Consider the following 16,206-nt stretch of genomic DNA (forward strand, 5'->3'; position numbering starts at 1 on the left):
GAAACAGGACTTCCTCATAAAAATCTAGATGAAAAGTTGCAAGTGCCTATTACTAAACACATTAGCAGCTCTGATGTAGAAACTGAAAGATCCTAGACACACCAAATATCTAAACTCCTGACAAAGAAGTTAACACTTTAATACTTTAATATTAACAAAGTTAATATTCAGGTAAATTTCTACCAAAAAATACGAAATAAAAATATATGATAAAAAGCCAAAAAATAAGTATTTACCTCAGGAGAACCTGTTCAACAGACTTTGAATAGAAAGACAAAATTATTATTTATGTCCACCAGCTGTCTACTTCCTACTAAATGACATACTTGTACAACTACAACAAATATTTTTAGTTGAACCATCAGATAGGATCCATATTTCACAACTGCATTATTCCATCCACTTGGCCCTAACTTGCATTCTTCTACAAACAAGGCTACACTACCTAAAGCGATTCCTAAATAAATAGGAGGTGCATTTCTTCATTTAATTGAAGGCAAAAACAAGCACAGGTATGTATCAGTGAACACACGTGGAAAAACAACTTTGTCTTTACTTAGAGAAGAAATAAGGAAGGATGGGCGATTTAGCTTTATTTCAAAAGGAATCCATTTTTATTTTGCTTATTTCTGCCCATTTAGTATCTGGTGTACTGCATTCTTATACTATGAAAGCAGAAACAAGTCAAAGGGTTCAACATACACGGAGTGACCAGAAAATACCTGAATCTCAACAACAGACGCAGCCATTTGCAAAATGCCTGGCTGCTAGCTACCTTTTTTCCTAATGTTTTCATGGAAACAATATCAGCCTGAATAAAGATCCTGTACTATTTTCTATAAAACCTCAATTACCTTATTTTGATTAATCTGATCACTGTTCCCATGGAAATTAAGTTTAAAGGCAGCTGACTGCCTCCAGCTAAGAGTGATCTCTTTACTTACAGATTTCAGTTGCTGGCAACCAAGCAAGTCTCAAAAAATCACTTTGGCTTCAAAAGTAACACTTCAAGTTTATGTGGCATTTCATGGGGAGTAACACCTTGCATTACACTTTCTTAAAATATAATAATTTTGATGGAAGCAAAATCATTCATTGCTTCACTGGTAGTTACTCCAAATATAAATGCAAACTATTGTCAGTCTTCAAGAGGCTTTCTTGTAGAGCATTATTTTCCCAATATTTTTCAGCTTTACGTAAATAGAAAGCATGTAGCAAGTAAGTATTTTGGTATATTAATTAGACCATTACCTACAAATACTTCGAATGAGATGAGGACTGAAATTCTAGCATTCCTCCATATATATCCTGTACATAAAACCCAAGCAGAAAGCTTCAAAAATTAATTAGAGATCAACCTTACTCTCCAGAAAGTGAGAAAAAGAATGGGAAGAGGTTTTCAATTACTTCCACGCAGCTTTAATACATCTTCACAGTTCAGTATCCTAAGATTCACATACACCCCACTACCTACTGCTAGGTAGCTCTTTAGAGCTGAAAACTGAATTGTGTTTTACCAACAGGATTTAAGGCAAGATTAGACCAAACCTATCTCAACAAGACACTTCCACTGAACAAGGACATCCATACAAAAATTAAGATTTCCTCGATCTCTGATGATCTGAATTTAAAGAATGACAAATAGCTGCCACCTATTATCTAATTCATCATTATTAATGACTTCAACTATAGTAAATTCCTTCTCCTCTTGCCAGAAAAAGCAGAAGTTTCCACGCCAGCACAACAGACCACATCTGTGCACTGTTTGGACAGTCTGTGTTACAAGAAGACTGCTGTAATTCTGCTGTGAGGAGGCTTTGCTTGTTTTCTCTCACTGAAAGATGCAAACTATAACATACGAAGCAACCTTGCTTGATTCTCCTTTGAAGTATGAAAAACAATTTCACTGGCCATGAATTGTTACTGGCTATCAACCACCTCCTCCACACTCACACTTCCTCCTCCCAACATCCAGGTGGTAAATCCTTACTCACACTGCCTTTTCCTTCATTTTTCCTATCGCCAAGGCAAACAGCACTTCAGATCTCCACATGAATTTAGAGAACTGCAGCCTATTCCCTTTACTGGGGAGACACAGCTTTTTAAAAATAAATATGGTTGAGAATTCCCTCAGCAGTAAAGAACCTTAAGGACTTCAAATATCAGAGAAGGGTTTTTCTGACTGAGCTATCAGTTTCAATGATTCCACCCTCTCCAAGATGGTCCATACATCTCTCCAACTCTCCAGCACTTTCCCCCGAAACCACAACCCTCTCACTCTGTTAGATAAACTGAGGTTAGGTATAAAACCCCAGTCCCACTTTCTCTTCTAGTGCATTTTCCAGGTTTGCAGTTCTTGAGTAATGGAAGTCCTCTGAGCTCCTTCTGAGGTGGCTGGGTTTGTCTGTCCTGAAATCAGAAACCACTCATCACTCTTACCACTGCCTTAACAAGTGCAAATACATTATCCCCCAAAATCCCTTCACAAACAAACCCTGCTCTCTTCCTCTTTCGGTATGATTAACAGAACAAAAAAGTCTTAAGACATGCATAAAATAGACAAATTGACCAATAAATTCTGAAGATTGTATAAATATTACTTCTAGAGAAAGTACATATGAAGAACAAAATAATGGGAAAATAGATAAGTTTTGTATGTCCAGCAAAAAGTAATTCAATGTCAGTTTCAAACCTGAAAGTACTCTGTGCTTCCATTGATGATGGAATAGTCAATGTACTCCATCATCAGCCCTCCATGCAGAAAGCCAACTCTCTCAGTATGATCACCAACCTTCATTTTTTATCAGGTCGTGCACAAGTCTTACATTACCTAATACATTCTCCTCAGCCACCATCTACTTTCCAGGCACACTCAGAGATGTCATTCCCTCCGTCTATGGATCATCCCCACCAAAAATTCAGAACAATATATACAGAATAATCAGTTATAACTCACAACTGATATAATCAGAAGTCCATTTTCTCCACCTTCTTATGGGAAGAAGACCCAAATCTTTGGATGCCTGAGCTTGTGCCCGGGCAGGAGCCTGCACGACGTGGGAGGTGAATGCTCATGATCTGCGCAGCACACACCTGGCTGCAGAACAGCTGACACATCACAGCGCCAGGGAAAGCTGCGCCGTGTGAGCTCTCACAATGCCAAAATAACCTGCACATCTCCTCCCAAGAACAGCTCACACTGAAGATTTAGTATATCATGTGCAGATAGCTGATTTTATCACTAAGGATGTTTCAAATCAATCCCTTTTGCTTTGCCTTAGTCAACTTTGTTTTTATATAGACTATCTTCATTTTTCTCATTGCCAAAAATGGAACAACACTATACTGAAACCACCTACATTTACATATTGAAAAATATGAGTATTCACACTGAAAATTTCTAATGCTTCTATATCACAATGACTGTAAATTTGGGCTATCTAATCATGTAATTCAATTTACATGCCAAAGAAATTTCACCAGGATATATTTGACTAGTTTATTTTTGATATGTTTTTAGCAATTTACATAGTCAAACTCTAGCACATAGAAAATATACTTTCTTAGAACTTCAAGTCAGATCATATCCAGGTGAGACTAGGAAAATTAACACAAATTAAGGTTTTGCAGGGCTAGCTACCAAAATACTATGTAGTTACAATAAAATCAGACTTGATTCACCACATATTCCTTACTTTTGCAGTACTTTTGGTTTATTTCCCAGTGTAACATATAGCTTTTTGAATGTACTAACTCTTCCCTATCAAGAGAAAGTGTAACACTACATGCTGTGGCTTCTTTTTAATAATGGAAAGTACAGTATTGACTTGGCCAAAAACAAACTGCAATTGGTTATGAAATACTTTGGTAGCTGTGCAACAGAAAAGTTTACTCAATTCTTGAGCATTACATCCACAACCAGAAATGTTTGAAGCAACAGTGTGAGTGGAAGCTTCATCCTGGAGCTAAACAGACAAACAGTAAAACGTGTCTGGTGCACTAAGAGCAAGCAAACGCACATGGAAATTCTTGCTGTTCCTCTAAAAATAATCCAAGGAGTAGTTAGAGACATCTTTACTTATCCTTTCTAGAAAATATCCAAGCTGAGCACGTGTACTATTTCAGGTATCAGCTATGTCAATGCTTCTAATTACCCTGAAGGATCTTCTCCTCGTGTTTCTATCCTATAAATCTCTATAGAATTCTGCTATATAAAAAGGAATGAGATGGCTGAAGATTTTTGGTAGAATTTGAGAGTCATGTAAGAAGACAAGGAAGCATAAAATTGAGGAAAGCAGAAACAAATTTTAAACACTATCCAAAACCAGTTTTCCCTTCCAAACTGTCAACAACAGTTGTGGGTTTCCTCTTCTTTATTTTACTTCGTAAACTAAAATCTAATCAACAGATTCCTTTGTGAAGAAAAGGGACAGTAAGAACAGTTGCATCAGTGTTTGCTGGTTTTACTAACTACAATAGGAATGTACTGTAGGGAACAATCCAGTATTTGCAGGGGAATGGATTGGATGATCTAATACAACTTTTCCATTTCTGACTTCTTAGAACAGCTTAGGCTCATCCAAGTTCTCAAAGAGATTTCTGTCCAACAATACTGAATGAAGACTCCAAGACAAGGTTTGAGGCTTTTTTTTTTCTTCTTTCTTTTCTTTCAATATTAAGAGCGTCAAAATAGCAAACCATATGCTATACTATACAAACACGAAGTAAAAGCTATAGCAATTAAATATCCATAAAACTTATATTATCCGTAGACAGAGTAGAAAGTTCCTTTTATACTTAATTCTTTCAATAATTTTAGAGCATTTTATCCATTTCAAAACTTTGGAAAAAAGCTCTTTTATAATATCTGAAATTATTAAGCAGCAAGGTAAGAAGACTGGAGTAGAAATTTCTATTAAGCAATGTGTTAAAATAGAGAAATATCAGTGCTAATTGGTAATACACCAATGTTCATTTTCTTCCTACACTGCCACATACCAGGATCGCAACATCCTTGGCTCAAAGCTAGAGCACATTTTTTCCTTCCTTTTTCCTTTTTTTTATTACAAAATATGTGTCATCATTCTCTGTCTGCGGAATTAAAAACATTTGTCTTTGCAAGTACAGTTGACTTTAAGAAGTTACTGCTAGGAAAAACAGTCTTTCACATAAGACACCATAAGTCAGAAAGAAAGATTTTGCACTCCAGAAGTCTTGTAACAGGAAGAAACTAATGGCTGATGGGGCTCGTTCTTCTGCTCTTACAGGTCTCTTCCAAAAAGGGTAGGGACTGTTTTCTCCACAACTTGAGAGGATACTGAACAATCCTTCTAAAAATGCATTAAAGGCCAAACAAATACCATGAGTTTCACACACAGTTAAGCCCATCTTGAGGCAGGTATATGATCTAGATAACATCTTGAAAGCTCTTCATGCCCTACTTTATATGCCAGATCTCCACAGAAATCAAAGGTGAGGTTTGACAGCCTGTGACATGCACTGGGTCAGACCAGATACTCTTAATAGTCTCAATTCTTGTAATTAAAAAACTTTGTGTCTCAAATGAAATTAATATATGATATTAAAGAAGGGCAACTAGTGAACACTAAAAATGTAGTTTTGAGATTTCAAGAATGACATCTACTTTAAGATAGTGTGAGGCTTAAGAGGACATTAAAAGAAGCATCAGGGTCAAAGTTACATGTATATTTAATATTTGGACCTACAGAGCACAAGATAAATAATGAAGATGGTTAGAATATTTCAGTACCTTGTTGTAATTGCAATTAAGTGACCATTCACTGATCTCCTTTCTCATCTTTCTTTTCTGTTACAGTCAGAGAGCTCAATCCACCCTGGAGTAACAAACAACACAGTAACCAGGCCATGCAACACACAGAGCTGCTAGGAAAGCCAATGGCTCCAAACTGAGAGCACACTCCAAGTGAGTAACTTGGAGTTAATTAACTGAAGTTAATGGCAGTCAACTGCTGTCTTCTTTTGGAATGAGGGGCAAAAGGCAGTAAGTGAAGGAGTTTGAAAAGGTTTAGGTTTTGCCTTGATAAAAAATGAGAGCGAATGTTGAAGTGTCAATGTTTCACAGATCCACACTCATTTTCTAGCCAGCCTTCATTAATTCCCAAACCAGAAAGAAAACTGATTTAGCAGCTGACCTAACATTTTGCTTAGATGCACACCACTGTCAGCCTACATCAGAAAGATGACTGGTATTCCTCTCACAGTGATCTTCTCAGCCACCTGCACAGACAGCTGCAGCAAAGTCTCAAGGAGTCTGGGAATCACGGCACTTCGGAAACGTTGCTTAAATCCTTTAGGCAAGCAAGTAGTGCCAAGCACTGTCCCACTGCTTGTTGCTTTTGCATGTAAAATGCCAGAGAGCATTTACGTTTACTTTCATATGTAAATTCTCAGATATTTTGAAGAGTATTACCAAGCACTTGACCAAGTATCAACATTATTACATCTTTTTCCAGAATAAATAGCTGAAAAAATGGGAAAATGTGATTCTTTCAAACCTACTTAGAAATAATCCCACTTCTATGCTTCCTCTAAATCAGTAATTGACAAGGGTAACAAATTCTGCACAAGTCTGGTTATATTCATGGCATGGGTTACTACCATCTACTGACTCATTTCAGACCTCAGAATTTCCTTCCAGCTTGATTTAGCTCTGTACTGGGGACTGAAGACATACTTACCACTTTGTAGGAGTGGAATATTTTTAACCAGCTGATTGGTTCCATTTTTCAGCTCTACACAATTTTAAGATTATTAGGATAGCTCTGTGTACTCCCATGGCATGCTTTGATTTCTTGTTGCTGATCATTTTTGTAGCATAATATTTTACTCAAATATTCATCCAACTTATTTTAGGCTGTACTTTAGTCCAGCATATTTATGAGCAAAACACAATATTAAATGGAGACAAGCCAATAAAAGAAACAGCTTACTAGAATTTCAGTTGACTTTGTTAAAGGAAATTATTTTAAATTAATGTGGCTACTGAACTCTTGCCATACTTGACCTCAGAAAATATATTCCTTCTAATTTTTGCTATGAACATTTATTTATTTAAGCTAAACTCCAGGTCTTGAATGTTGACCATAAAGAAGTGTCAGATTTCCTGCTACTATTTTGTACTCTTTTTTTCTAAACAAGGGCAAACAACACATGTTTGTTGCATTAGTATTACACTGCCAAAACATCACTCTTAAATGAAATCATCTATGTATTTTTGGTAAAATCTTATTTAACAACTTCCACCCTGCCAGAAACAGAGTTAAAACAAGGCTGTTTTGTTTTCACTGAGCAACAGTTTGGTCACTGGTTTACTAGATGGCGCTCAAAACATTTTTCCATATGCTCTTCTCAAAGAGAATCTGACTTAAATGTGGTTTACCTTCACCAGTGAATGAAGGCTTTTTTCACCAAACATATCCCAGAGGAAGGTCAGGTCTTCCTGGCTGTCCACATGTGGCTGCAGCTGGGCTGGCAATGCAGCCAGCAGCTCGTACAGACCTATAAAATGAAAATAAAACACAAAGTGTAATCTAGGGTGATCTCATTAATTTCACTTAACAGTTCTGTGTAATTGGCTGCCTGGAGCATGTCATTTTAACTGAAGAGGGAGTCTGGAGTATCCACCACAAGGAACGTTTAGAAAAAATTACTAAAAACAAGTATTAGCAGTGTACTTTTTACCTTGTCACAGTTGTCAAGCTTCTACATCCATATATATTTACACAAGGGTATGCAGAAAATTCATAAAAGTTTTGAGAAAAGGACAAACTCAGAAAAAAAAATACATTCCTTTGCTTAATCGTTATTCCATTTCCCTTGATGTTAGCCAAAGAGTGAAATGACTCATGAATAGGAAAAACTTCCTTAAAAGAACAGAAACTGGATAGGGTGGTCCATTAAAAAAAGGTTCGTGGCTTTTCTAAATATTTCTTGCTAATATATTGCTTAATATTTTTTTCAATCCTGTGTTCAGCAAGGATCCACGGCAATACAAAAGCACCTTCTCTGTTTTGCAGGATTAAACTTCTAAAAACAAAACCAACACAGTTTTCCCAGACACACATGCACACAGAAATATTTCAGTACCATTTTTAATTTGCAGGTATTTGAGATTCTCTCTAGGGCTAAAGCAGTTGCTGTTCTCAGTTATTTGTGGCACACCTCGGCAGCGGTCTCCGAGGGGCAGACAGTAGCACACTGTTCCACAGTAGCGTACAGCATAAAATACCCACCGTGCACACAGGCCATCAAAGCGCTGTCCAAGAAATGCAGCAACAGTGTTTGCAGCAATCCTCCTCAGGGAGGTAACCTGGCATGAGCTGATATCAATTCATAGCACATGTTTAATTTTCCAGTGGGATTACTTGGGGTAAAAAGGACAAAATGCCTTTTTCTCCTGTCTGCTGTCTACAAAAACACCAATAGTCTCCTGGGATCCAAGATACACGGTCCTGTTATTATTTTTAGTCTGAGTAAGTGCTGCTGTTCATCAAAAGAACAGATTTACAACACATTCTACTGGTAAAAGAACATTGCTGTAAATTACAGGTTACCCATTGTTGTTATGCTTATTATCTCCCTAAAATTGATGATTTAGAATATTTACTAGCAAACATAATTTCACAACCTTTTCAGGCAGTACATATCCCTTTTAACATTACATACAGCAGTTCTGCGTTCTGATTATTTACATTTTCATTTTTTTACTGCCTCTCAGTAAAATATTCTGGGGAAAAAAAAGTTCTTTCCAGATACATTCTTTTTGTGCTCCAAGTGTTTTTTGGTGGTTCACATTCATTTCTCTTAGAATTCTGCTTTTATATAATCTGTTCTTGTTTCTGCTTCAGAAATACTACAAAAAGAAGGTACAACTCAAACCACTACAATTTTGCAGACAGAAAATAAGACTGTCAAGCTTTGCCCAGCAAAATATAATCATTGATTGAGCTGATAGCCAGAGAAAAGAGGTCTGAGTGGGAATTATGGCCCCAACTTCCCAGATTATTAGAACCTCAGAACTCAGCAAAAACTGTTGTTTTATCCCCCAGTTTATGAAAATAGTTTAATTTAGATAATTAGAACATTTCTTTCTTTATTTTTTATTTAGAAAATTTAAAAAATTCTTTACACTTGGCCACTTTTGTTACTGTAAATATATTTACCTCAAAATAACCTGAAGGCTGCCAGAAAATGGAATAGAAATTTTCAATGTAAGCTTGCACTGTGGCGTAACTGCTTAGCTACAATTCCTGTGTCACTCCTAAGAAAGAAAACTGTAACTCCAGCTACTTCCTTCAAATAAAAGGCATGTAAAAGAGTAAGCTTTCTTTTCCTTGATCCATCAGAGCTGCTTAAATTCCACATGTAATCAACTATAAAACTATTCTCTCCTTGTAACTTGCTCCTCAACACTTTGATAATCAAATCCCTAGTGAAAAATAAAATCAAAGTTTGTATTTCCTGATGGATTAACTATTAGTGACACAAGGGGAGACTGAATCTGCCCATAATGAGACTCAGGTTTTACACACAAAACTCCCAGAGAAAAACCCCACCTGCCAGCACTCCAGGAGTGCCGAACCTTGCAGGTGCTTACACATAGGAAGGTTTCTGTGAGCTTTATTTATTTATACAGCCCTGAATTGCCCCTTCCAGGGAAGTGGATGTCCATGTTCCTAGTGCACTCACTACTCCAGCTTCAACAGCAATGCACCCAATCTGTGCAACTCCCCTGGGGCAGTGGAGACAATTAGACGGGTGCTGACTGATTTTAGCCATGCTTCTAGCTCTTCCCTGCTTTGGCTCTACAGTCCAGTGTTTATAGCTTTCAGCAAGAAGGAAATGAGAATCTGGCCCTTCTCCGTGGAATGGAAACTGAGGACTGTGCCATGCAGCGTGCTGGAGAACACCACGCTCTTGCTCTTCAGACTCCTCCCAAAACTGAACACCATGTAGCCAGGAACTAAAAAAACAACTCCATCAAGGAGCCAGGTAGAAATCAGGCAGAAGCAGGACTTAGTGTATTAACCTGGGGAGAGCAGAAGATAAAGATCTAGAACATGGCTAAAGTTAAATTTTTGTCATTACAGATCACCTGACTCAGCTCCAGAAGGTAACGGCAGAAGAAGGTGGTAGCACCTGCAAAGGTTTACCTTTTCTTTGTTCCTTTTTGTTCTGTCTTTGATGTGTGGTACCACAAATCAAAAATTTTCAGATGGACATTCTGATTTTTATATATGAAGAAATAAAGTATGTGGATCCTCTATATGCACCTCCAAGTAAAATGTGATTTTTACTTGTGTCTAAATTACATGAAATATGTTGACGTGATGTTATTCATTGCACTGTGAAGAAACAGTGAAAATTGTGGCTGGCATGTGACTTTACCAGCACATGGCATATTAAAGAAAGTGCTTTTGTGATATGGACAGGGACACAATAATTTGTCAGGTTAGTGTAAACTGGTAATGAAGTTGACATCACTATATTGACAGCTACACACTGGCCTAATTTTACTTACCAAATCTGAACAATTGTTACATGCATCTTTCCTACACTTGAAGGGCATTAGCTCAAATTCCGTAAGCCCTGTAAGATCTCACTGTACAGAGATGCTGCCATACAGCAATAGAACTAATCTGAATTTCATAGTAGAGTGCTTCAGATCAGTTCAAACCTCTGCAAAACTTCTAAGTAGTATCTCAGGTGCTTCTAGAAGTCAGAGCCAAACGCCATGGAAAAAAACGCAAGCTCAACAATGGTTTATGTACTGCTGGGCTGTTAAAATCAGATTTTTTAAAACTTTTCCAGTAACAATCGTGTAGTCTAAGGATGGCACACCGAACACTTTTGACTACTCTCAAACCAAAAATTAACTTTTCAAAAGCTCATAGTGGTATCTCCTAAAATACAGATTGTTTGGCAGATTAAAAACGCATATTCATCACATAAGCCCTGGAGTGAGATGTGTCAGCACCCCCAAGCTGAATGTTACCACTGCCTGCCAGGCCTTGATTGTGCTCTTGGTCTCAATTTTGATGTTTCTCTTCAAGTCCCACCTTCTTGAGTCATACCGCACACATAGACCTCACTTTTTTTGAAAGCTGGTCACAATGTAAATAAACACAACCAAGAGCTTTTAAAAAATTGTATCTAGAAGTTGTTAAAAAAAAAAAAAGAAAAAGCAGAACCAAGAAAAACATCCTGTTGTTTTTAATGCCTCATGTTGGCACCATTGTGTGGAGTATCTTGCAAAAAAAAATTTTTCTAGCTTTTATTTTACACTGTTGCTAGTTTACTTAGGTTCTTGATTTTTAGTCTAATTTGCCCAAATTTAACCAGCATTTATATTCAAAAGGAAACATGCACCCATTGGAATTTACTAGTATCAAAATACTTCTGGAGTCAAAATTCAATAAAGTAAACACGACTTACACAAGAAAAACTAATTTATTTTGATTTTTAAAAGTAGATAATTTATTCCTAGAAGATGTGAGCATACATTAAAAAAAAAACAACAATGTGATTAAACATGGGGACATATGAGAATTATGCAATTTTAAGAGGGGAAGTAAGTCTGGTCATTCCTACAGCTCAAGATCCATCACAATGTAATTGCACCTAAAAGGGTAAAAGATAAATTTCAGCTTGTTCTTTTAACACACTTAAGCAGTTACTATCTTCAGAGCACCTTCAACTTTTTCTAAACTTAATCAATATAATTTAATTTTCTTTGACCTGAAGACCAAAACGTAGAATAATGCTAATTCCAATTTACAAACATGTACGGTAGATTTGCACATGCAATCGGATTTAGAGTAAGACACAATGGAAACCTTTTAAATCAGAAACAACAGGACATAAAAGATTTTTCCAGTTTTAGAAAATTGCTTCCTTTGTAGTGTTATATTCTACAGAAGACTGCTAGTTCCTAGGAGGAGAATAAATGGCTAAGCAATTGATGAAACTGTTCCCATAGTGAACCACTCACACTGCAGATTCCAGATGCTCTACATTCTTGACATCAGAACGGAAAAATTTACTGTTAGTCTAGAGAAATTTAATATCACCATTCTTGTCATATCCTTCATAGCTTCATTATTAGGACAAGTCTGTGGAAGCTATAAACTAGTGTTAAATGATAAAAAGTATGGTCTCTGTGTTCCATCACTCTTGCATATTACAAGAAATCACCAACTTTGTTTTTGTTAGCGTAAAGAAAGAAATGGAAACATGGATTTGCCTTTGTTTTCATATGCTAATTAATTTCCTGAATTAGCATTCTGAACAATGATGCCAGGGTTCGAATCTAGAATTTTTACAGCTATGGAGGGATAATAAACACTAAAGAACATATATCTAAAGGCCCAGAACAACACTGTAAAAATTTATTGTATTAATAAAATGGGACAAACCAACCTTTAAATTTTCCACTTTGTCAAAGGTAAAATAATCAGCACCATTTGCTGCCATTTATAACAAGCTAACATTTTTTCACATTTGAACTGTACTTTACAGTTCTACAAAGGCTCAGACATTTGCCTTGCACACATGCAAACAGCATTGCAGCAGAAGCACTCATTCTGACTTCCTCACTGTTGAATAACAAAATCGGTCACTAACACCACACACTGAAAATTATTTCATTCTGAAATTTGAAATTGATATTTACACACAGGTTCAAATAAAAACATAAGGAGTGTTTCTGCATATTAGGATGGACACACTGCACTGTACTATCAGACCCCAGCTGTAAAAAGGCCACTGTGTGCTCAAATTCATGTGATAAAAATAATTCTTTATTTATGTTCTCTTAAGTAATTCCACTGAATTTATGGGCTTGCTGACACTACAAAAAGTTAAAGAGTAACTATTTTTCTCTGCAGAGCCAGATGAATTAACTCATTCCAGTAAGCACCTTTTTTAAATTTTGCAGTTCAGTGTTTCAACAAAAAAAATTTTAATGTTCAAAATACAGAACACCGAGTAACTACATAATCATGACATGCAAGTGACCGGCATCTTGGGAAAATATCTGTTTTGATTTATTTGCTAATTCACAAAAAAAAAGTAAAATACTGAAATCCTTACAGATGGCAGAGCAATAGAAATATCAGTGTTGTATATTTTTTCTAATGAAAATGAAAGAATTTTGCTGTAAGTGTCCTCAAAGAACAAGACTGCATATTCAAAAGGGCAATAGTATTTTAACTGAAAAGTTGTACCTAATTTTTATTCCTCCAAGCTACAGTAAATTTGTTAGCCCACCTTAAAACAATGTTATGACAGAAAATGTTGAACGAGTAATCATTTAAACCCATCACTTTTAAAAATATTATTTCCTTCAAATGGAAAAGTCTTCAGTTTTGAAACTTGGCTCGCGGAGCTAAAGAACACGCAGTTGTTTGAAACAGTTATTAGTCTTTTAGGATTTGTCTCAACATGTGTATTTCAGATTTAACATACCACATACCGCTAACGTTGTGATGTGAGTTAGAGAGTTGAGCTCTATTTGCATCCATACAGAATAAGGCTTGCCACCAAGTTCCTGCTTGTGTGGCTCATCAAAACTGTTTCAAAATCCAACCCCCTCAAAAATGTAGTGACTAGACACTGCGTCAAGGTGGATATTTTCAAAGTTCATAAAATGTACCTTTATGAGTATTCAAAAGTCCACCTATTTTCTGCAAGAATAACACATATATAAAACTGATTTAAAGGGACCCATCAAGGACAAATTAACAAGCACTTTGTGGAAAACTCATACAAAAACTTAATATTCTTAAAATATAATAGTAATAATAATAAAAAAGTCCTGTCTCCTCCAGTGAAGCCTGCATACCATGGCATCTTGACTAACCTTGACTAATTGACTGGTCCTTTCCATAGACATCAGCTTGGCAAGTCTTTAGAATTTCTATCTAGATCTTCATCAGCCCTAGAGGAGGCAATAGCAAGTACCTGGCAGGCATTCAGGAAAGAATTCATTCCAGCACTAGGAAGGCATCGGGCACCACTGGCCATGTTTTAACCATTTAGTCACAGTTTACAAGGTTATAAGAAACTTGGCATTGGGGAGGGGCAGCAAGGACTGGTAAACATAGCATTTTACATCTGCAAAAGGAAGACACAATATCTCATTAAGAGCCTGAGTAAAGACTTCTAATAATGGAAATCAACACTATTTTCAAAACAGTTTGGTCTAAGAGTAACCAAAACACTGTTTGATTACCACGTATCTCAACTTCTCATGGTCAAGATACATGCTAATCTCATACAGGATGTATCTGCCATGAGAGTAGAAGAAAGTACTGCTGCCTGAAATCAAGTCAGTATATTATTTTGGTGTTATGATTCACTGTAGGACCTAGTTTAGGAGTTAACACTCAAAACAAGTTATGCCATTACACTATCAGTCATATATATGCAGCCACATATACTTGATAGAAAAGTTTATAGAAGAATATAGGAATACACACAAATTTAAAGAGTCAAGTATATTGACAGACTGAGAAAGTTGGAGATGTTCAGCCTGGAGAAGAGAAGTGTGCATAGAGACCTCCAGCACACTTCCAATATCTGAAGGAGGCCTACAAGGAAGGCTGGAGGAACTCTTTGTCAGGAACTGTACTGATAGGAGCAGGAGTAATGGTTCAAACTTCAAGAGGGGAAATTTAGGTTAGTATATGGAAGAAATTCTTTGTGGTGAGATTGGTGAGGCACTGGAACAGGCTGTTCCCAGAAGCTAGGGCTGTCCCACCCCTGGCAGCATTCAAGGCCACGTTGGATGGGGCTCTGAGCAACCTGGTCAAGTGAAAGATGTCCCTGCTCACAGCGGGGGGTTGAAAGTTAGATGACCTTTAAGGTCGCTTTCAGTCCAAACCAGCCCATGAACCTACATCATCACCTTATTTTGAAAGTAAGTTTAGGAATGTAAACTATTTGAAATAACTCAATTATTTCATCATTTATCTGTAAGACTAATATGTTGCTTTGAGGTGTTCTTTGTGTGTGTTGCATTTTTTTTATAAACTGAATGTGTTATTGAAAAAAAATCAATTTTGAACCCTGTATTTCACAACAGGCAACTAACAACTAGCAGGGAAGCTTAATAATAGCAATAAATTGCCTTTCAATTAACAGGTTTAGTTCTTTTAAATCAGCCAGGATTTGATGGGACATTGGGCTGGGAAGCCACAGAACCTTCCATCTGACACTAAATGCACACAGAACGTAGGCCTGGATGCTGGCACAGCTATACTTGAGGGGGACAGCACGGCAGTCTGCTCAACAAAGGACACCTGGTATCACTAGAACTTCAACCACTCGTGTAACTACAGCTTCCAACAAACAGAGCAATATATAACACAGCCTCTGCTTAGAAACAGTACAAGCTATTATACTTTCAGATTTACTACAAAACTACAAACTGCTCACAAAAAAAATGGGGGTAATATTGTTTCAGCTGACAAATCATTTGAACAAAAATATGTCCAAAAACTGTAACAGTTTTAAAGAGTTTACCATCAGTAAATATACTTACACCCATTTTCTGATTCCACACTACTAAATCAGTCTAGCATAATATAAAATATTAACACAGAACAGTTTAGAGAAATTTCATTTCACTTCGAACGGATTGTCCGAGTCACCATAAATATGCTGATACCAAAATAAATACCCTCTCCAACACCAGCTAGTTGTATTTTTAAAAATTAAATCAGATTGCAATTAAAGCTAGCCATACCTCTCATAGTTTCCCAAATCTTCCAAATTAATGCTATCCTAGAAGCCATTTAATGCCTCTGGCAGGTGGAGACGGGGAGAAACCAAGAATGCAAGGATAAAACGTTGGCTCTATTTATTAATTCAGCATAAATTTTGCCTCGGCTGTCAAATCCATTTTCATGAATATCTGCCATACCTATGCATTTCAACGTGCTGAGGAATTAAAGTAGCTTTGAAATTGTGATGCAGTCAAAGCATTTACAGATCACACTTGCTGCAGCACACCTATACCTGAAGTTGTAAGCGAGAGTGTAAAGCAGGCGAGGGAAGGCTTTCCCTGTGCTCTGTTTCCACCCCAGGATGCCAGCGGAGAAGCAAAGGCAGTTTGGAGCAGGAACCGATGACCCTGCAAGCCTCTGCCCTGGCAGCCTCCAACGG

At 36.9% G+C, this 16,206-nt stretch overlaps 1 protein-coding gene across 2 annotated transcripts in view; it reads right to left on the minus strand.

Moving 5' to 3' along the window:
• MPP7 (MAGUK p55 scaffold protein 7) overlaps positions 1-16,206 on the minus strand; it is a 146,689-nt gene that overhangs the window by 85,708 nt on the left and 44,775 nt on the right. For both annotated transcript variants that reach the window (XM_063414352.1, XM_063414362.1), the window contains one exon: positions 7,421-7,539. In XM_063414352.1, the coding sequence (XP_063270422.1) occupies positions 7,421-7,539 (119 nt within the window). The remainder of the gene's footprint in view (positions 1-7,420; positions 7,540-16,206) is intronic.

Source organism: Prinia subflava, chromosome 1 (genome assembly GCF_021018805.1).
Source record: "Prinia subflava isolate CZ2003 ecotype Zambia chromosome 1, Cam_Psub_1.2, whole genome shotgun sequence".
In the NCBI taxonomy this organism is placed as follows: domain Eukaryota; kingdom Metazoa; phylum Chordata; class Aves; order Passeriformes; family Cisticolidae; genus Prinia; species Prinia subflava.